This window comes from Artibeus jamaicensis, unplaced genomic scaffold (assembly GCF_021234435.1).
Source record: "Artibeus jamaicensis isolate MK-2021 breed Jamaican fruit bat unplaced genomic scaffold, CSHL_Jam_final contig_233, whole genome shotgun sequence".
NCBI lineage: Eukaryota > Metazoa > Chordata > Mammalia > Chiroptera > Phyllostomidae > Artibeus > Artibeus jamaicensis.
In genome coordinates this window covers 3284970-3307382 of record NW_026521486.1, presented here as the reverse complement: position 1 = coordinate 3307382, position 22413 = coordinate 3284970, and the positions used below count along the sequence as shown (strand labels likewise).

General features: G+C 55.3%; 1 protein-coding gene across 2 annotated transcripts in view; it reads right to left on the bottom strand.

Moving 5' to 3' along the window:
• Nucleotides 1-22413, bottom strand: part of EFCAB6 (EF-hand calcium binding domain 6) — a 156124-nt gene that overhangs the window by 102090 nt on the left and 31621 nt on the right. For both annotated transcript variants that reach the window (XM_053662262.1, XM_053662261.1), the window contains 2 exons: nt 7785-7921; nt 3625-3737 (listed from right to left, as the gene is read on the bottom strand). In XM_053662262.1, the coding sequence (XP_053518237.1) occupies nt 3625-3737; nt 7785-7921 (250 nt within the window). The remainder of the gene's footprint in view (nt 1-3624; nt 3738-7784; nt 7922-22413) is intronic.

Sequence of the window (22413 nt, the reverse complement as noted above, 5' to 3'; positions counted from 1 at the left end):
AGAATTGGAGGGCAAATAAAGAGCTTCCCAGACAAGAAAACACTAAAGGAGTTCATCGTCACCAAATCATTATTATATAAAATGTTAAAGGAACTTATTTGAGAAAAAGAACAAGATCAAAACTATGGACAATAAAATGGCAAAAAATACATAACTATCAACAGTTCCATCTAAAAAGCAAACAAAGCAAATAAGAAGAACAGACAGAATCATGGACACAGAGAGTGTTCTGATGGTTGCCAGATGGGAGGGGGTCTGGGGGAGAACAGGGGAAGAGGTGAGGGGAGTGACAAGTACAAACAGGTAGTCACAGAGCAGCCGTGGGGATGTAAAGTCCAGCACAGGACACGGGGCAGCCAAAGAACTTTACCACATGCTCCACGGACGTGGACAATGCTGGGGGGACCGCCCGAGGGAGTGGGGGCGCCGAGTGGAAGAGGGCACAGGGAGAAGAACCAGGACAACTGGAGGAGCACAATCAATAAAACACAACAGAAAACAGAAGTCGCGTAATGTACGGTGCCTACAGAGTCTGTGGAAGTATGATGTGTGACAGAGATGCAACAAAAGCGGGAAGGAGGCGCTGGGCAGACACTGCCACGTCACGTGGCTTTGCGTCATGTCATTTACCCGTAGACTGTGGTTAATTAAAGACGTACAATGGATTAAAGTGCTGGCTTCTCCAAACTTCTTGAAATTATGCAAACCCTACAGGAAAAATGCTGAGGGGCAGGCAGGGGGACAGAGCAGGAAGGGAGGCTAATGCAAAAAGGCAAAGATCCCATTTTGGAAGAAATCTGACTCGAGATACGGAATCACTTTATAGAACTTCTTAACGAGAACATGAATTCAGTCAAAGAATAAAAGAAGATAATAAAAGAACAAAATGAGATGAAAACTAATATAGTAGACCAAAGGGAAGACCATTATAGAAGTAATAAAGTAGACCCAGCAAGTAACAGAACACACTTCAGTGAAAGTCAAATCACAGGTGCAGACAGAAGAGCTCAGATGAGCCTTGAGAACACAGAGGAAAAGGAGAGTAAAGCTCAGTGAAAGACGGTCATCGGTGTGGAGGACAAAGACGGTCCAACACAAGGACAATGCGCATCCCTGAGGTTAAAAATCTGAAAAATGGAACAGAAGATATTAGAAAATACATATCACTACTCCTCAAAAAAACCCTTGACATAAAGAAATAATTCAATTGGCAAGTTGAAAATACACTGTTTTGGGAAATGGATACAGAAAGCTCAACACCAAGACATACCCCGGCCGCACTGCTGAAATTTGGGGGTACATAACCCTTCAGGCAGCCAGCTCCAACCAGGGAGGAAAGCGGGGGGCCCAGGACTTCTGCACATTTGGCTTTGGCAGCAGAAGGCAGTGGGTCGAAGTCCACAAGGGTCTGAAGGAGGGACGTGTGACCCGCCCGTGTGACATGCAGCCAAGACTCAGTCAACGTCTTCCTCATTCTCCATTTCAATTTCTACTTTTCTGAAGCACTCAAGTAGAAATAAACACACAAAATAGCCTATACAGAGTTCGGCACAAAAACGCCCCTTTTTATTACAAATTCCTAAGCATTTAATTTTGTAACATAACAATGTCACACTCAAGCACACCATATGACAGTGTAGGTGAAACATTCAAGTTAAAACTATAATTCCTACACCCGCGTGTTTACCCAACCAACCACACTCAAGCAGCCTTACTTCTGCCGGACCCTGCACATGAACTTGTTTTTCCAAATGTCTCTCTTCCTCTCTGTCCCTCCCCTGCACAGACTTGCAGGGAAGAGGCCAGCACTGATGCTGATGGTGGCTGTTTACTCCTGGGTGGCCACCCCCTTGCTCCTCCGCCCCCGTGCCCGCCTCCCCTGGCTGCCGTGACTGAGAAGAACACGAGTGCCCAGCGTGGAACGAGCGCTCATTAAGTGGGGTCGACTATTATGGTAATCGACTTGGCACATGAACTTACTCAGGATGAAAATGCTCCTCAGTCAGGCTGGATCCCACCTCACATCTCGCCTGGGCGAACCTACCGCTGCCCCGGGGCCTGGGACTGGGGTGCCCAATCCCTGACATCCGTCACACACATCCCGTGAGCCCTGGTCCTGCGACAGTGCCTCCCCGCTCGGCCACCTCCCCATCCCCTGTGAGCACCTGTGACGTCTGTTCTTCCCTCAAAGGCATTTTAATCATTTACTGTGGAGCTGAACGGTCGAGTCTCAACCCCACCACGAACCGGCGGGGTGGTGTTGGGACGTTCACTCAGCACCCCAAGTCCGAGTCTTCTCACTGAAAATGGGATCCTAAAACCCACTGCACAAAATTACTGAGAGAAGTAAAACCCGAAATTAAGGTTTATAAAGTGTCTACACAGAACACGACAAATTGTTGCTTTTGATTATTCTTTTTTATGGGACTTATTTTATCTCTATTTAATGTGCATGTTATACACAGAGTCCAGCACAAATAACACCTTTATTACTACAAAATCATAAATGTGGAATTCTGTAGCACAATGTCACACCCAAGCACACCACGTGACGTTTTAGGTGAAATGTTCAAATTAAAACTATAAATTATTACACCCATAAAATTATCCTCCCGACCACACTAAGCAGGCACTGCTTCTGCTGGACCCTGTATACACACACAAACACACACACACCACATACCTGCCCTATGTGATATGTATACACGCGCGCGCACACACACACACACACTTCGTAAACACAGAGGGCGTCCTTGGTTTCGCACCCCCTGCGGGCCTGGCAGCACCAGACCTGCCCGTGAACTAACAAAACACGAAGGACGAAGGGCCCTTGGAGATCACCTGGTCTAGTGACTCCCGAACTTGGAAGGCTTGTGTGCAGAGCCCGGACCACCTCCCTCGGTGGGAGGCTCTACAATCTGAGAACGGGCCCTTTCAGGCTGGCTGGTGGGGCAGGCCTGTGAACCACGTGCCAGGGGTCAGTGCGGGGCTGCACTCAGCTGAAATAACCCTCGGCAACGACCACTGTGGAATGAGCGGCTCACGGGCGGTGGGCTCGGAGGCAGGAAAGCCCCAGCCTCGAGGGACCAGAGGGCTGCGAGGGAGACTCTGCGACCGACCAGGCTGGGAGGAAGAAAGGCAAACTTCCTCTCCAGCTTCTAAACCTGCATCAGCTTCCTAAAATCTACTCGACTTTTTGCCCTTTTATCGTAAGATTCTTCCCCATCGTGAAAGGAGTATCATACTGATTGTCAAAAACTGTGGGAAAGATGGAAGCAGCAGGAAGAACCAAGCAACACCTGCAGACACACCATTTCAAAATAATCTGGGGTCTGGAATTTCCTCCCCGCCACTTGCCGGCTCCCTACACACGAGCTCCCATTGTCCAGCCTGCAGGGAAGCCGTGGCTCGGGGCTGCGCACCACGGCGCGCACGTGCCAGTGACTCGCCGACCCTTCGGAGGGTGAGACACGCAGGTTGTTCTCCCCAGTCACGACACCCGGACTGCTCTGGGATAAGGCACGTCGCTGTGTGACACCACGTCCTCGAGACAGGGCCACAGGAGAGTAATTACCAATGCAAAGGACCATGACATCTTCAGCTCTCCACTTTGAAAATACGTACCTTGGTTTCCCGTGTGGTACTTAAGGTTTAAGTTATTATTTATACTGAGGTTCTTCAAAAAAACATTGTAATCCACCGCGGTGTCTTTATCAATGTTGTAGTGCTGCGCAAACCTGAAACAGAAACATTTTCCAGTGACCAGGAATGACGGCGGGGCAGTGTTCCCACCGCAGCGGGTATTCATCCTAGCGTGTGCCTCCAAACGGAGCCGGAATTAAACATACAGCCCAGCGCTTCTTCCACTTGAACTGCCGAAACCCGCCGGACTTCCTGGCAGGGCACCGGCCAGCACTGGCCCCCGGAGGAGTCCCGCAGCGCGAGCAGGGGCGTGAGGACGGGAGCGGAGTGGCCATGGCGCACAGACCGAGCCAATTTTCCGCAAAAATGCTGAAACTACGAAGAGTGAGCTCGAGCACTGTGAGCCCAGCGGCAGAGCTGAGACCGCACTGGCCACTGAGCAGAGCGAGCGCTCTGACTGGGGGGAGAAAGAGCCACGTGGTCCAGTTCTGAGTTTTGTGTTTTGTTTTATTATGTGATAATAAAATCTTGAGGATTTGTTATTAAAAAAAAAAAAGGAAAACGAGACCCCAGGAAATGTCACCCCTTCTTTAAAAAATGGACACTTCTAAGGAGGGCCCTTGACTGCCATGGGTGAATGCAGGAAGGCCTGGGACCAAGGGCAGCCCTGCCTGGGACGCCTCCAGGACTTCTTTCTCTGGCAGGCGGCGGCAGGGGCCGCCAGGGCGTGGGTGGCAGGAGAGCCGCGGCCTCTGTACTTGGAGCAAGCCTAGGTCCCACTTCCCTTTCGTCACTGGGTCACTGGGTCACTGGCAGCATGGGGCTGGGCCATAGGTTCTCCCTGTGAAACGTCGCTCATCAGAGTAACCTAGAGCTGGGGGGGGGGGCACGTGGCCCACGGTCTCAACCAAGCACATCATCTCCCTAAGGAAACCGAGGCCCCAGGTGACAGTTTGTTTCAAAACAAGTCGAGGGGGGGTTTTGTCGGGGGTCGTGTCCCATGCTATGATTTCTATAAAGAGGACGTTTTTAAGCAGAACCAATGTTTCTCCCTGAAATATACGGATAATCCTTTTTAAAAGTTAAGATAAATGGGGATTTTTTTCCAATTATTCAAATCTGCCACTTGATAAATGGTTTTCTACACAATTTTTGCATTATTACATTTATTAAAAAATGACAGTTTTAAGTGTTTGGTTACATTACCTCCATATGTGTTGCTTTCTATAATTATCTAATTCTGCACTGCTTCTACAAAGTTAGTAATTATCCCTTAAAGTATTTGTTATTTTCCTGTTTTCCAAATTTAACAGAGTAATGTCATGCATTCATTTCAGTGAGCACCTTTTCTCCCGCTTTGACAAAGCTTGTCTATTGTTCTAAAAAGCAAAATTGTCTTGAGACATGATGGTTGCCAGATGTTAGCGCTAGAACGCCCGAAATAGCTCCCTCTTTCATCCGCAGCATCCGTCTGGTGACAAGAAGGCTGTAAGTTCCAGAACCTAAACAGTGGCCCTACCATGCTCCTTTTCGAGTCTGCTGACCACCCGAAAGTGGTGGCCACTCTCTGCTCCAGGAAAATGTCAGGATGCTGCTGAAAGTCTCGCCACCAGCTTCCTTGTTTTCTGCGAAAATCCGGCAATCCCGCAAACTTCTATTGGCCCCAAAGAGCACCCTGACCTCCCCTGATGCCCAGTGCACGCTCGGTTACAGTGCCCGCTGCAGGTTCACCGAGCGCAGGCAGGCAGACAGACAGACAGACAGACAGAAGCCCGTGGTAACAGTGCCGTATCAATGAAATTTCAAAGACGAAGCCTCAGCGCTGCCCGAGCCTGCAGGGTCTCACAGAGCTTTTTTTACAAGAATAAAGGCCTGGGACACACAACCATTCCTCAGATGCCACAACCAAGGCCACTTTCCCAGGGACCTGAACCCACACGTCCACAGAGACCCCCCCAGGCAAGTCTGGACACATGGGAAGGCGGACTCTCAGGGCAAAGGGGAGACACCTCCCGACCAGTAAACCTGTCCAAGTTCACCAGCTGGAGCTGAGCCTTGGGCTTCCCTCCGAGGCTCTGGCGGCAGACTGGCCTCTAGCGACGGGGGGAGGGAGGGAATTTGTTTTTCATGCTGCTTCTAAATTATTTCCTCTGGATTCAGGTCCTTTGGTCTTCAGGCGATGGAAGGGAGAGTGGTGCAAGATATGAACAATAAAAGAAAACCCAGTGGGTCTCAGGACGGTCTGATTAAGTATGAAACTTGAGGGAGCCTTCTCTGGCCCCCTGTTCACGCAGATGGGACGGTATTCTGGAGCCCACAGAGAGCTGCTTCCCATGCAATCGATGGATGACGGTCCCGTCCCTACGACTGAAGCACCTACTCTGTGCCTGGCGAGCTTTGTACATTGTGTGGAATCTTCATACGGGTCCTGCAAGGGCTCCGGTCTCTGGTTAAGAGAAAACGAGTCTCACAGAGGTGTGGCGGCCCCCCATGGCCCGAGAGCAAGCAAAGGCCAGACACAGGCCTGACCCCAAGCACACCTGACTTCAATGCCTAGGCCACACCTGCCCACCACACCAAGAACTGCAGGCCGAAGTGAAATAGAAAGCTATTTAAAAAAAAAATTGAAAGATGCAGTGTGTCTCCTGCTCCAAACACTAAAAGGCAACGCTAACACTGAAGCAGCTTCTCCGGGAACGAGCACGCTCTTCGGCGTCAGTCAGAGACACTAAAGCAATTGAAGAAATGGGCTGCTTTGATCTCCTACGTTCTCATCCTTAAGGAAAGCAATTCTATTAAGTTTCTCAAGCCTTATCATGAAAGCAGGATTGTTTCTGAGGCTTAAAAAAATCTCAAATAAAAACGTGCGGAGTTCTTTATTATTCAATGCTTGTGAGATGGAGAAACAGTAACATTTTTTATAGATTTACTAGGTTGGAGACTGCGGTGCCAAACGCAAGGTTTATTGTCAAATAAAACAGTTTTGTTTTTTGATTGCCTGCTTTAAAAGAGTGTTGCTTCTGTTCTATAATTACGTGCACAAAATTATTTAATTTGTTTTGTTTGGATCTTATTCTGGACACTTTCCCAGCCGGAAAGATGTAAAAATTAAAACATCTATTATGGCTTTTATATTCTGAGGTGGGTTATAAAGAGGAAAAAAGAAATTATTCAGCAGACGAGGAAATATCCATTTTTTAAACGTCTCCTTGTTTTTCAGACCCTGCAGGGCCTGTGACAGTCACGTGGACATTTGACTTGCTCAGTGTGAGGGACGCTGTGAGCCACTCGCACAGCGGTTTCCCATGAGGTGGAGCCGGGCCCCTGGGTGGCCCGCTGAGGTGTGTGCTCCGTGAGCAGCCTGGGGGCACGGCCACGAAAGGGGGACAGGCAGGAGCTGAGGGCCTCCCAGCTGAGTACTATATAAATAAAGTTGAACTTGGGCCCTCCTTCCAGTGGCTTCCACTCAAAACTCAAGAAGCCACCGAAGCCAAACACCTGGCTCCTTCCAAATGCTCTAGACTTTACTGGAGGCTCAAAAATAAAAAATAAAAATGCTGAGCTGGCTGCCCGCACAGGACTGCCCTGGAGTCAGGAGCACAAGAAAGGGGCTTTCCAACACCAAGGAGCAGCTAAGCGTTCAGTGATTTGCTCTCCCTCGTGGCACCAGCCCCCCACCCCCAACCCAGGGCCTCGGCAGGAACGGGTCTCCAGGGAGAGTGAAGTCTCGGCTGCTCCATCAGGACGGAAAGCCAACAGGGAGCCCATTAACTCATGAATGCAGGCGGAAAATTCTTCGTTCTTCTCCCAACACCTCCCCACACGCGTTCTGAGAACAAGTCCACCGTGAGCTGAGCCGCGTGGGATGAAGGGCGTGGTGCCAGCCTAGAGGAGACGGCTGGTGATGGAGGGCTTTAATCAAGATGCTGGGGCTGCAGGCCAGATGCACACACCCCGGGGGTCCCCAGGAATCAGAACCCTCAGCCCCCACTCCTGAGAATCCACGGAGCTCTGCTGGGACAGAGGAGAGGCGGCGGGAGGGGCAGGAGGGAAGACAACTGTGGCCCTGAGGCACCGACAGGTCCCTTTGGGGGAGCGGTCTCAAGTTCTGCGGAGCAACCGCTCAGCCTCCCTGTACTTACGTCCTGTACTCATCGTCTCTCATCTTCAGACAGAAGGTCTCCAGGACACGCCGCAGCCCCTGCGGCTGCACCAGGCCCGTCTTGTTGACGTCGATGAGCTTGAGGGCACTGACGACAGTTTTAATGTTTTTTAAAATCTGTGTATAAAAGTGATTTAGGAAAAGTCAAAAGATCCAGTGTTGAAAACCGAAATGGTAATAAGAAACATGAGCTTTTAAATGGCTTCTTATAAAATAAAATGTTTTCAAAGACTCACAGTTGTAGGCATTGCAAAATGACATGCCTATGGAAAAAAGAACACTTTGCATTTATTGAATGTTTTCAAGGCAATTTTCTCTGTAAATAGTCTTAGTAAATTTAAAAAAAAAAACAACCCTGATGTAAAGCAGTAAGTCTCATACACAATTCATTCCTTTTTAAGCCATATGAAAAATCTTTTTTTGTTAACTGATACTTAAAAACTACAGTTCTGGCACACCTAAACTTGTACAAGTTTTATTTTTCATAGCCATATGCAAACTATTTTTACTAGGAGCTGAATGAAAAATATGACTGTGTATCTCAACCCCTCTGAATTTTTAAAAGATGTTACAGAAAACTTTTACAGAGCTCTGCCCCGAGTTCGGCGGGCGCAGCCTTGCTGGGCACGCGGCGTGGGCGCCTGCCCTGGCCTGTGGAGGTGCGCACAGTGCCGCACCGCACCTGCCCTTCAGCGACTCCTGTTGAAGGGAAGAAACGCCCATTGGGCTCCACGTGTGCCCCGCGCCGAGCCACATGGTTGCGTCCTCCCAGCCCACGTGAAGGCAGCGGGACCGTTTCCCATTTTCAGGTAAAACGGAGGTTCAGGGAGGATCCATGGGCACATGACCTGGCTGGACGCGGACGATGCTGGGACTTGAACTCAGCTGAACTCAGTGTCACCTGACCCTGCAGCACAGAGACGGCGCGGCACATCCGTGAACGCTGACCAAAGCCCAGCTGGGGATGGGGCAAGAGCCAACCCACAGAGACAAACGAGGTACCGTAGGCCTTCCCAGGGAGAAAAGCACTTCCAGCCAGAGGCATCTGGGAGGCTTCCTGCAGGAGGCGGCATCTGAGCTAGGAGGGGTGCTGGGGGCTCACTGACCAGCACGGAGTCACCTCTCAGTCCCCAACAGGACACACGGCAGCTAGGACTGTGGAGGGAGAGTGCGGAGCGGCCAGGAGAGCTGGGCCCTGGAGGCCTCTCTCCACCACCCCGCACTGGACCAGACCCAAGGGCACCCCTGATTCAGAGGAAAATGGGAGAACTCTGAGGAGAGTTTAGGGACAACTCCAAGGTGAACAGACTTGTTCCCTTTTATTGACATATCTCCTGATGGTTCCCTTCACCAACAGTCTTGGGCTGACTGGGTTCCAGGAGCAAACGGCCTCGCAGCTCCTCTGGGGTGGCTGTCCTGGTCACGCCACAGAAGCCACTGAGCTGGCCCCTGGGACCTCCTAACTCCAGCCCCTCCTGCAGAGCCACCTGGAGACCCTCCCACACCCCCTCACGGCTGTCTGGGGGACCTGAGCCCCTGGCATGCCCACCAGTGTCCACACCACTTCGCACAGCTGACCTCTGATGACCAGTCTCTCAGCTCATGGTTCACCTCTCTCAAGGGCGCACAGCTACCTGCTCAATTGCCACCCCTAATCATTCCTAATAACTGCCACCCCCAATCTAGACCCACGGTCCAAGCACCCCTCCCACCTCCCCAGCTCCCTCCCCTAAGCACCAAACCCCAACCACCCTCTCCCTGCCAGGACCCCGCCCGCTGCCCTGGCTCCTTTTCTCACCCCTCTGCTCCCTGTCCTCGGGCCCCATGCCCACTCGGCCAGCCTCCAGGACCCCTGAGCACCCCCGCACTGTCCCCAGAGCAGCACCCACACAGCTCATGCCCCCTTCTTCCCGGAAGCCCGTCTCCTGCAGCATCCGCAGCCCTCTCCCCATCCCCTTCGCCGCTCTGCCTCCTGCTGTCCTCTCCTCGGCCCTCCTCTCCCATCCTCTGCACTCAGAGCACCCAGGGCTCGGTCCTCCAGCCACCGCACTGATGCCTGCTGGTCCAGCCCTGCAGCCTTGCGCAGCAGCTGGAGGCTCTCACAGGCCTGTCTCCAGCCTCAGCCTCTGCTCTGGGCCCAACTGCCCAGTGACATCCTGGCCAGGCCCACCCACCTCCCCTCCCACAGCCTCTTCACCCCAAACTTGGCAGGGCCACCTGCCAGACTCACCTCTTCCCACCCACACACCTTGTCCTCTCTGTCTGGAGAGCCTTGCAGCCCTCCTGTCACCATGGTTGCAGAATCCAGCCTGTGTCACCCCTCTGGCCAGGGTGAGGCCAGGTCTCGTTGTGACACCCCCAGACTGGCTCCCAGCAGCTTGTCCCCTCTGCTCCCCCCACCAGCGTGGCTCTCCCAGCCACACAGGCCTGCTGACGCTCTCAAGGGCCAGGTCCTCCTGCCTCAGGGCATCTGTGCGCACTGTTCTGGGGCCTGCATCACTCTGCCTGGGGAGCCACTCTGCAGTTGTTGGAGTCTCAGCCCAAGTGTCATCTTATCAAAACAGAATCTCCTGCCCTGGCTGGTGTGGCTCAGATTGCGCGCTGGCCTGAGAACCAAAGGGTCACTGGTTCAATTCCCAGTCAGGGCACATGCCTGGGTTGTGGGTCAGGGCCCCAGTGGGGGCATGTGACAGGCAACCACACATTGATGTTTCTCCCCCTTTTTTCTCTCTTCCTTTCCGTCTCCAAAAATAAATAAATAAATCTTATTAAAAAAAAACCCAAAAACGGCATCTCCTGAACATGCCTATAAGACAGGACACCTCCCCTCCCAACATGCTTACCCTCTTCAAAGTCCTTCTCACCACTAAATACAACGCTTGTTTTTACTGTCTGTCCCCCCGCACCCCACCCCCAAATGCCTGCCCCCCCCCACCTGCTTGGGGAACAGCTGCACCGTGGAGAAGCCTTGTTATACATCTGCGACGCCCCCTCGGGGCCGATCCTGAGTGGAGTAACACGCTAACTGAACGCACTGAATGTCAGTTACACACTAAGTCCTGTGCTAAGCTCCACGCCCATCTCTCTGAGGGTGCTAGCTGAAACTATCTCGATACCCAAAACTGGGGGTACCGAAGGAGGAAGACGGGGTGGCATGAACTGGGGGTGCACCGCCCCCCTCATTGCAGCCAAAGCTCTGAAGCACAGGCCCGGCCTCAAGAGCGCGTACTCCCTCAGCCAAACAGAGCCTGCACCCAGTCTGCAGTGCGGTCCAGTGCACCTCCGCGGGTGAGGCGCTGGACAGGAGACTCTGCTTTTTTAAAACCCCAGAGCCACCCAGATGGACCTCCGCGCAGAACGTCCGGGAGCCGCCAGCCTGGCACAGAGCTCGCTCCCACCAGAGGTGTGTCTCCAAGGTTCTTATCGTTTGTCAGGCTGAAGTCTGGCAGGGTCTGAACAGAGCTGCAGATGGCGAGGCTTATCAAAGGCAACCGAGTCGGGGCCATGGTGCTGTCACCAGTCTTGTCCCGTGCAGGGTGGGAGGGGAAGCAAAGGGAGAAAGGACTGATGTGGCAGGGGTACCAGGGGCCAGTCCTGGCCGCTCCCCATCTCCTGCTGCCCTGCAAAGCGACAGGAGGGCGGCAGAGGAAAGGAGAGAGAAAGAGACTGGGATGGTATAGGCAGCATCTAGCTCCTTTCTAGGCCAGCGAGACTTTTGCCATTTCCGTGTAATGGGGGCAAGTCTACAGGAAGAGCCAACTGTCTCTGAGCCTCCTGCGGACGCCCCGCCCCAGCTCCGGCTCACACAATCACGCACCCCCACGGCCCCCAGCTCCAGTGTACGGAACTGTTCCATTCACAAACACGACATGGTCTCTTCCCACTAAGGCACGTCCTTGCCCTGCCTGCCAAGCCCTAGATAATCTGACCACCTCCCCCAGGGACCTGTCAACCACACACCCCCACCCTCCCCTGCAGGCTGTGTTCTTTCTCACACAGTCAAGTGCGCTCATCCCCCAAGACTCTGCTCGGCTGGTGTCCTCTGCGGGACAGCTCCCTGACAGCCCTCCCTGGGTCGCCACACCCACCTGTGCCTTCCTTCGGGCCTGCGCTGAGGCACGCCCCCTCCCCCTTGAGACCACTGGCTTCTTCCTGCACGTTGGAGCAGCGCCTCACCCTCCGCTTCCTCCTCTGTGAAATGGGAATGAATGAGGGTGCTGGGCCAGTGTATGAGAGAGGAAACTCACTCATGTGTCTCTGTGAATGGCAGTGAGCTGGACCAAAGGCTAAGGACAGAGATCCAAACCACCAGGAAACCGCACTCATGCCAGGAAATAGCAAGGGCTTGAACCAGCATTCCTCCCCCCGTCCACAGCCCCGCCGCCCAGCCCAAGCTGACATGGGCAGTGAGAGGACAGTTCTGCAGTGGGTGGGAGTCTGGGGCAAGAACAGGGCCTGCCTGGGTCGATGAACATTTATGGACTGGATGGATGGATGGATGGATGGGTGGATGGGTGGATGGGTGGGTGGATGGATGGATGGGTGGGTGGATGGGTGGATGGGTGGATGGATGGGTGGATGGGTGGGTGGATGGGTGGATGGGTGGATGGATGGGTGGATGGATGGGTGGATGGGTGGATGGATGGGTGGATGGGTGGATGGGTGGATGGGTGGATGGGTGGATGGATGGGTGGATGGGTGGGTGGATGGGTGGATGGGTGGATGAGTGGGTGGATGGGTGGGTGGATGGGTGGGTGGATGGGTGGATGGGTGGATGGGTGGATGGATGGGTGGATGGGTGGGTGGATGGGTGGATGGATGGATGGATGGATGGGTGGATGGGTGGATGGGTGGATGGGTGGGTGGGTGGGTGGATGGGTGGGTGGATGGGTGGGTGGGTGGATGGGTGGATGGGTGGGTGGATGGGTGGGTGGATGGGTGGTGGGTGGATGGGTGGGTGGGTGGGTGGATGGATGGGTGGATGGATAGGTGGATGGATGGGTGGGTGGATGGGTGGATGGGTGGATGAGTGGGTGGATGGGTGGGTGGATGGGTGGATGGGTGGATGGGTGGGTGGATGGGTGGGTGGATGGGTGGATGGGTGGATGGGTGGATGGGTGGATGGGTGGGTGGATGGATGGGTGGGTGGATGGGTGGGTGGGTGGGTGGATGGGTGGGTGGGTGGGTGGATGGATGGGTGGGTGGGTGGATGGGTGGGTGGGTGGGTGGATGGGTGGATGGATGGGTGGATGGGTGGATGGGTGGGTGGATGGGTGGGTGGATGGGTGGGTGGATGGGTGGATGGGTGGATGGGTGGATGGATGGGTGGATGGATGGGTGGGTGGGTGGATGGATGGATGGATGGATGGGTGGGTGGATGGGTGGATGGGTGGATGGGTGGATGAGTGGGTGGATGGGTGGGTGGATGGGTGGATGGGTGGATGGGTGGATGGGTGGGTGGATGGGTGGGTGGGTGGGTGGATGGGTGGATGGGTGGGTGGGTGGGTGGATGGATGGGTGGATGGATGGGTGGATGGATGGGTGGGTGGGTGGGTGGGTGGGTGGATGGGTGGGTGGATGGGTGGGTGGGTGGGTGGATGGGTGGGTGGGTGGGTGGATGGGTGGGTGGGTGGGTGGATGGGTGGATGGGTGGATGGATGGATGGGTGGATGGATGGGTGGGTGGATGGGTGGATGGGTGGGTGGGTGGGTGGATGGATGGGTGGGTGGGTGGATGGATGGATGGGTGGGTGGGTGGATGGGTGGATGGGTGGGTGGATGGATGGATGGGTGGGTGGGTGGATGGATGGGTGGGTGGGTGGGTGGATGGGTGGGTGGGTGGGTGGATGGGTGGGTGGATGGGTGGGTGGATGGGTGGGTGGGTAGATGGGTGGGTGGGTGGATGGGTGGGTGGGTGGGTGGGTGGATGGGTGGGTGGGTGGATGATGATGGATAGACATGGATGATGGGTAAAGAGGTGGATGGATGGACGGACTCATGGGGCCACTGCAGCACTCATGGGGAGGACACTCTTGCAGGCCAGGCGAGCCCTTGTACAGGCAGGTGGATAGGCATCTTGTTTCCCAGCAGACTCAGTGGGCTGCTCTGCACCCACCTTCCTGGGTTCGAACTAGGAATTCAGCAGACACAGAGCAGGTCGGGCTGGGCAGATGAGAGTGGCCTGCACACCTGCTGTTGGTGGAGAGGGGGCCTGTGGTTGTTCCATGGGTTAAGCAAGAAAGGCAGAAGGCCAGCTGCCCTGCTTCCGGGGGCTGCTCATCAGGCCAGGGGACCGGAGCGGCCCGAGGAGGAGGTGGAGCCTCCTCACTAGGAACCCTAAGTTTGGAGGCCCCCAGGGCACTGTCCTGATCCTGCCCTGTGTGCCCTGCCAGCAAGCAGCCTTTGCCTGCTGCCCCCAGAGGACACAGTGCAGGAAGACAGATCTGCTCCCTTCCCCGGCCCCCAGAGATCCACCAACTGGAAGGAGGGAAGAGGCTGCCCAGCTGGACCAGAGCTCCAGGCTTTAGCCTGGGCCAGCCTGCGCTGGCCTGGTTTACGCTGCATGTGGCCAGAAAGCCCAGGACCTGCCTGAGACAGCCATCCTTCAGGGACAGAGGATGCAGGCACACTAGCGCCTGCTTGGGAACAAACAGTGCGAGTCGAAAACTCAGACAGCTCCGTATTTGTACCCCACTGAGTCTGGGTGGTTCGATAAACTGCTAACAGTGGGGGTTATTATTACTCTACGGTTCTTTGTTTAAAATTCTTTTTGCAGCACTTTGAGCTCCGGGAAGGAAAGCTGTGAGCCAAAGAAACATGCCTACCCAGACTTGAAAGGGGGGTGGAAAAGGCCTCGGGTCTCCTGAGGCCCAAATTCCCCTCAGGCGGCACACCCCGCTCTGGGCCTGCCCCCCACCCCCTCCAGGAGGGTGAAGCTTCTTCTTGCCACAGCCCAGTCTCACACAGTGATTTAGCCTTCCACAGCCCGTCCTTACCAGGCCCCTTCCGCTGTCTCCTGCCGCTCCTCACCCGGAGCTGCCTTCTCTGCCCGGCTTCTGGCAGAAGGGGCCGGGGGAGGCGCCCCACGCCTACCCACAGCCTGACCCCAAGCCTCTCCCTCATGCCCCAGGAGAGAGCCTGGTGCCCTCGGCCGGCTCCGCAGCGGAATGCAGGGTTCTGCATCCTCTGCTGTCACCCCACACCTTTCTGTCACAGCAACCACGTTCGTCGTACATTTAAGGAGTAAATTTTCCAAACGAAACCATGAAAGAGGAGTTCTCTTACAATAAACACATCAATGCTCATTTTCCTTATTATTCTACTTTTGGCTATTTCGTATAAAATCTTTAATTAAAGTTTTTCTTTGGAGTTGTCATTATCAACGCAGAAGGAAGGAGGGGCCGGCACAGCTGTGCAGCAAGGAGCGCTATTCAGGACGAAATGAGCTGGAACGGAGCGCGCGGCAGCCGCGGCGGCTGTCTTCCTTGCGCTGGCTCTGCGCTCTCCACGGCGCGGCTGCCTTGTCACTTTATATTGATTCCATCTGTTTACACTCCACAGGGTATTGGCTTCCTACCGTGAACATTTCCTATTTACCAGCTGGTAGAGATGAGCCAAACCAGATAGGAAAAAATTAGAGCACGTTCAGAAGCTCATCAACACAAACTTTCAATTTGGGGACATGTGGGAGGGGCTCCGCTCACCTTCACGAAGGTTCTGCATCCCCTGCCCCTGCCTGGGGGGCACTCTCTCTGCGCTGGTGCTCACCCCCACAGGCCCAGAACTTACCACTTAGTGCTCATATGCAAACCCTACGTTTACCAAAACTTGAACAAGCTTACATAAAAAGACATCACAACAAGACTGTGAAAACAGACAGAAGGCTGCTGACCAAAAAGGAGCTAAGGTGACCTCAAAGTCACGGCTGCTGTAACGGAGCCAAAATCCAAACACCTGGTGTGGGGTTTCCTCGCAGCCACGGTGAAAAGGAAAACTTGCTATTCTATGCACCACAAGCCACATAAACCTCTCACACTCGACTTCCATTTTTAAAATGCTCATCTGCAACACACAGTTTAAAGATTTTTTTAAACCCTCACTGGCAAATATGTTTTCAGTGAGAGAGAGAGAAAAGGGGGGTGGGGAGAGAAAGAGAGAGAGAAACAGCATGTGAGAGAACACAGAATGGCTAACTTCCATAAGCGCCCCGACCAAGAATTGAACCTGCAAACTTTTGGTGCACAGGATGACGCTCCAACCAACTGAGCCACTTGGCCAGGGCTCGAAGACTGCTCATAAGAAACTTTATCTACCCATGGACCGTCTGACACTGCTAGAAAAATGAGCCCCAAGTCTAAACACCTGGGGCTTTAAAAAGGTTGCCAGATCTAGAATATTTCCTCTCTCCTCTCTTGCCAGCTCAGGCCACATGCCCAGGGTGGGCTCCACCCCAGGCACTGCACGCCAAGAATTCAGGGGCCCCTGCCACCCTGACCCCAGCTGGCTCATAGGACAGGGCTGCACACAGGGATGGGCGCCGGGATCTGCACACACAGAATCTGACTGACATGGGAACGGGTGACTCTGGGTGTCATGCGGAACAGAGGGTAAGGGCCGGGCAGGAACCGGGAAATCAGTCTGGTGGTTGTTGACAAAGCCCTGGGCGGGGACAGCAGGGGCAGTGGTGGCAGTCAGGATGGACAGAGGTGATGGGCCTCAAGATGATCCCCTCCCCGGGACCCCATGTGTGCCCCCCACACCAGAGGTGCTCAGCAAATGTAGGCTGACGGTGACAAGTGACTGGCTCCTTCCAAGTCTGATCACCGGCACCCCTGCGGTCAGAGGTGACTGCTCTGCTGGCCCCTCCTTTCTCACGCCATTGCCTGTCGGACACCTTCAAGGAGCCACACCACGCTCCATGTTTTAGGGTTAGCACCCCACCTTCAAGTCCTCCCATCTCCTTCTCCAGCCTACCTTTCAAAACTGACAGGTGCCCTCCTGCCTGGAGAAACAGCCCTCCACAGAACGGTCACGGGGCAGCTACGCCCGCCGGGCCCTCTCCGCTGCCCCCGCTTCCCGGGCCCCTCCTCACACCAGACTGCAGTCCTGGAAGCTGCCCTCGCCTGCACCCTCCACCCAACCGTGGGCAGTAAGACGCCAGCCAGGGCCCAACTGAAGCTCCCAGCTCAGCTTCCCTCGTGCAGCCTTTCCCAGCAGCTCCGATGGCTGCCAGGGTTTCCTACAGAACTTCTCTGACGCATCCAGGGAACATTCACTGGACCGCAGGGGCCGGAAGGGGTCTCACCAACATGGGAACGGGTGACTCTGGGTGTCGTGAGGAACGGAGGGTAAGGGCCGGGTGGGAAGTGGGAAAGCAGTCTGGTGGTTGTTGACAAAGCCTGGGGTGGGGACAGTGGTGGCAGGCAGGATGGACAGAGGTGATGGGCTCAGGACCAACTGCAGGACACAACAGACTGGCCCTGCTGAGGGACGGGGAACGGCAGGGGGGCCACCAAGGGAAAGACAGGCACCACGGCCAGTCCCAGCTCTGCCCTTGGATGACTCGGTGAGTGCGGGACCCGTTTACTGCAACGGGGCGAGGCCACAGGAGGGGGGAGAGGACAGTCAGAGGCTGTGACTTGAGCTATTGACAGTGGTGAGCCCCGAGCCTCAGAGGGAGACAGAAATGGAGGTGCCCTCAGCACATGGCCCTCTGGCCCCTCCCCTCTGCAGCTTTAGACCGTAAACGACCACATGCTATCATGTCATGACTATCCACGAGGGAATCGCTCAGGTCTGATCTCCTCTAGAGGCAAACTCCCAATTTTCTGGGTAACTTCCGGCATTATGGGAAGCTCACGTCACATTTATTCTCACAGGGAATCTCAACGGTAACCCTGCACGCGCCTCCCGGTCACAGCGGAGGAGAGGGTCTGCGGAGGGACGTGTGCTCGGAGTCACAAGGGCGGGCGTGCCGCTGAGCAGCAGCGAGTCAAGCGCTGCGCCCGGCTCTCCCGCCCCACCCTGCTGCAGGCACTCACCCCTGCGATCTTATTTGTGCTACTGATTTGCTACATACAGAAAGAAGCTATTTTTTTTAAAAGGATAAACTTAAGTCTGAAACAATTACAAATTCTGATGTAATGGAATCTTTGTTTTAGTTTCCTGATGAAGCCTTTAGTAAATTAATAATAGAGCAACGAAAATAGTTTCGGGAGGGTAGGTGTTTTCGGCACAGTTTTTTTTACATAAAATGGCAAGTGACTGTTCTGCTGCTGTGGGACTGGATCACAGCGCGAGTGCCAGTCCTCACTCGGTCGCACGCAGACGCGCGACACAGAGCTGTGACATTATTAATCACTATCTTCAGTTATGATTGACAGGCTCTTCTGCGGGGAGGAGAGAGAGCCTCAGATGCGATCTGTCCCAGCTGCTCTGCGATACGCTAATATTTCCTTCAGATGGAAGAGAGATGTGTTCAAATACCTGCTGGAAGAGGCAATTAATACCCCGAGCACTGAGGCAGCGCCGACGGAAGTGGGATTAGAACACTGCGAATTAACCGGAAGCTTGTGTGTTTCAGGGAACGGCCTCATTCTGGGTTTGGCAGAGTCTTTTTACCAGGCGAACAGCCTGCGCGCTGGCACATTCGTTCACGCTGACGCAGTGTTACAGTGTTAAGGCATGTTTATGAAATGGTTGTGGTTCTAGCAATTGTTTCTTTATCCCTCAAGTCATAATTTTAAAAGTTTAAGAAAATGAATCTGCCCATCACTTTTGCCTTCCCTTCATGAAGAGATCACAGACCAAGCAGGCGGCTTAGTACCCTCATCATTTCCTAACTGCCTCCGAAATGACGAAGGCTGCATCGACAGAACCGCAAGGCACCAGGGCAAGCCCATAAACCTGCGCCAGACCATGGACTGCCCGACAGACACGCGAGTCACGGCTGGCTGGGCAGACCGGATGCTCTGACGTCGCAGTGCTCAGGCCTGAAGCAGCATCCCTGGCTTGTGTGGTGACATGCGCCACAAGAGCCAACAGCCAGGGGTCCGGGGGGTATTAACTCGATCTTTCTTTCTTGTGTCTTTAACTGATTTACACATTCTGGAATTCCAGCCTTCACTTAGGAACAGCCTCTTGTGTGGGGGGGAGGGGAGAGTCAGGACATTCCCCAACACCCACTGTGGGTGACCTCAGGGAGGTCAGCGAAGCTTCTTGTCTCTCTAGACCCCGGACATGGCTGCAGGGAGCACGCCCCCCTCCGCCAGGTGGGGTCTCCCTCCTGGGCCGGGCTCCCCTTTCACTGCCACCTTTCAACTCTCACGTGGGGAGGTGACCAAAGACAAACGGGATAAAAAGGGCGAAATCTGTTAGCCTGGTGACTCATGGAAGCTCAGCTTCAGTCCTCTTTGTCCTGAAGAAGGTGAAGACCCATGTCTTGGGCCCCCGGCCGGCCACCACTCCTGGCTGGAGCTGGGCCCTCAGGGCAGGCAGGGCCGAAGACTGGGGAGCAGGGAAGAAGGGGAGGGCGGGGTGCTGGAGGCAGAGAGGGAAGGGAGCCTCCAGAAGGCCCACACGAGCCGATGCTACGTGGACGGGAAGATGGCCCTGCGGTTGGAACGAAGACCTCCCTGCATCCGTACGACAACAGTGGAGAGACCTCGTCGTCCTACCTGCAGGCAAAGCACACGGGCACACGTGCTGACTGCAATGTGAGCAACCCCCTAAGAGGCAGGGCCGCTGGCGGTTCAGGGCAAGGATGGGGAGCCCCGCTGCCAGGGCAGCCCCTGCAGCCCTGTGCCCTTGGCCAGGCTGCTGAGCCCCTGCTCGGGCTCCTCTCCCATTGGTGGGGGTGACAACGGCACCTGCCTCATGGGCTCCTCCTGGGAGCCACATGACGTAGGAAAGCACCGAGAACGGCTCCTGCGAAGAGCTGAGTGCGAGCCGTCATCCCCACCAGAGCCGGTGAAACCCCAATCTCCTCCGAGAGAGAGGACAGAGGCCTGGCCGCCCGGCAGGAGCCTTTCCCGTGGTGGCGGACGTAGGCGCTGCTGGCTGCCCTCCCTCAATCCACTGGCCTGGACCCTCCAGTTTCCCTTTCCTTCAGATGTCCTTCTCCAGGGGCCACGTGCTTCCCTCCCTCCCAAAGGGAGGGAGCCCGGCTGTCACACCAGGGCAACAACGCTGCTGCCAGAACTGGTTTGGCTGTGGGACCCAATTCCAGTCTGTGAGTCGTGGGGCGCAGCTTCCCCGTGTTTGTAAAGAGTCACGCTGGGAGGGCACAGCATACTGGACTGAACTTGACATTGCAGAATCCACAGGCCCGGCCTGGCTGGCTACGTCCTCGTGACCAGCGGAGACTTGGGTTTGTGACTCTGGGTCTGCATGCCCTCCTGGCACCCTCTTGGATGGGATGAGACCTTCTTCACGTCTCAGCTAGTTCAGCTGGAGTTCTCTGTGTCTCACAGGCTGGAACAACCAAACACCTCGGAAGGAGGCCGAGGGGGAGCCACCCGGTGGCAGGTAGAACCTACCACAGAGGGGGTTTCAGTGGCTGCGGAGAACTGGCCTCCCTGCGGGGGTTGGGGGTCTGTCACTCATTCTCACTCATTCTTATAACTGCCCTGATAGGGGAAAGAAGGGAAGTCGGGGCAGGACGGCAGAGACCTGCCCGGAGCCCCCTGTGTGGAGGAAGCCGCAAAGCCTGCACTTCAGGCCGGTTCCCGGCCACATCCCTCTGCCTCCTACGGGACTATGAAAGCAAAGGACTCGAGGACCAGAGTCCTCACTACCTGTCCAGTCAATGACAAGGAGGAGGAGCTGAAGGAGAGAAAGCAGAGTCAGGTTTGTGACCAAGTGCAACATGGAGGCCAAAAGGGCAAGGGCACGTGAGAGCTGCGGAGGGGAACCCGCGTGCAGGTGACCAGGGACCAAGCCAGACGGAGCCTGGACACGAAGTCCCGAGCACCCCATGGGCTTCCAGAGCTTCATCTCCTCCGAAATCCAGGGCCCCAGGAGGTCACACAGCAGCCCCTTCCCATGCAGCCCTGGGGGCGGCAGGGCCTGGAGAGCATCCACTTCTCCCCTTGTGGGGTGGAGACAACCAGACTCAGAGAGCTGCAGGGCTCGGCTGGGGAACGAGCATGGCCACAAACCCGTGTCCAAGGGTCTCGGTGCACGTGAGGGAGGGGCTGAGGAACCAGCGTCACACTGAGCTTGCTGCTGGAGAAGACAATTTGGAAAAACAAGCAAACTGGGGCTTGGTCAGTTTGCGGTGCCCACTGCTAATTCTTTGTTGGTCTAGAACGGCTACACCACACCTACATGCAGCGAAGGCCGGCCCCATCACTCAGACATTTACAGGCATTCTGGGCTCCAGCGAGCCACGGGGACTCCTATTCAAACAAAACACTCGGCACGCTCTCGCTGCGAACCACAGAGGTCCCCAGCAGAGGCGCTCCTCCCGGTCTCCACGTCCGTGCGTGGAGCGTCTGCAGGACCCGAGTCTGAGCTCGAGGCACTGCCGCCCACAGCAGGCAGCTAAGCAGTGTGTTTGCTTTGTTCTGCTCCACTTGGGGTGGCTGGGAAGGGAGGGCACTCGCGCACTTTCAAGGAAGCCGGAGCAGTAGTCGGGGCCGCAGCTGCACCGTCCAGGCCTTCCAGGCCTCGCTGCCGGGCACTGTCAAGCCACACAGCAGCACGCCAAGGTGGGCGTTATCGCCCGCTCCAACGGGTGAAGAAAGCCAATGACAAGGACTTGCCCAAGGCCACCTGGCTGGGAAGTGGCAGCGCCTAGGGCAGAAACCGGGGTCTGACTGGGTCGGTCTGGTGCCTGCCTGTCCAGGGCGTGACTGTGGGCAGGACCGGGACATAGGGTCACCTCAGTCCCCGCTCCTCCTCCGCCTTCCACTGTCACCATTTTGTTCTCACCAGAAGCTGCGTGAAAGCTGCACGGTTTAAACTGACGCTCGACCCACCGGAAGGCTTCTCCCACTCACGGGATTAGGGGGAGGGGCTCTGTGAACGGCCATCCCTCTCAGCTTTCCTCGTCCACTGCACACTGACCCGAAGCGCCATTCACGTTGACAGGGCTGTCACCGACGGCTGACTTCCCTGGGGGAAGCTCCTGTAACCGTGTTTATGAAAAGGCAAACGACGCGAACCCTCCAGAATGTCCATCGCGGTGAGTGTTTCTCGCAGAACAACACGTGGAACATGACGGAGGAAGAGCGAACTCGGAGCCCATTCCCACCGCCATCGATGACCGCGGATGGGCTTCCTGGGAGCACGCGACACTCGGACACGAGCGCCCTCGTGGTCACAGCATCGGCCAGGAGAATTTCGACAAACGTTTCTTGGATTTCTGGCTATTTTTGATTTTCAAATGTATGAAAATCTCAGAAGAGTTCAGAAAGGAAAGAAAATGTGTCACATTTCAAACTAACATATTGTATCAAATAAATTAAGCCGTGACTCTCGGCTGCTCGTGGAAGTGACAGGTTCAGATGCATTTTAAACAGGGTCTGATCCAGACCGCGTGAGTGCCGCCCCCCACCTCTCACAAGCTGTGCGGGCTCTGGCGTCCCACTGCGGCGGCGCACGGTGCAC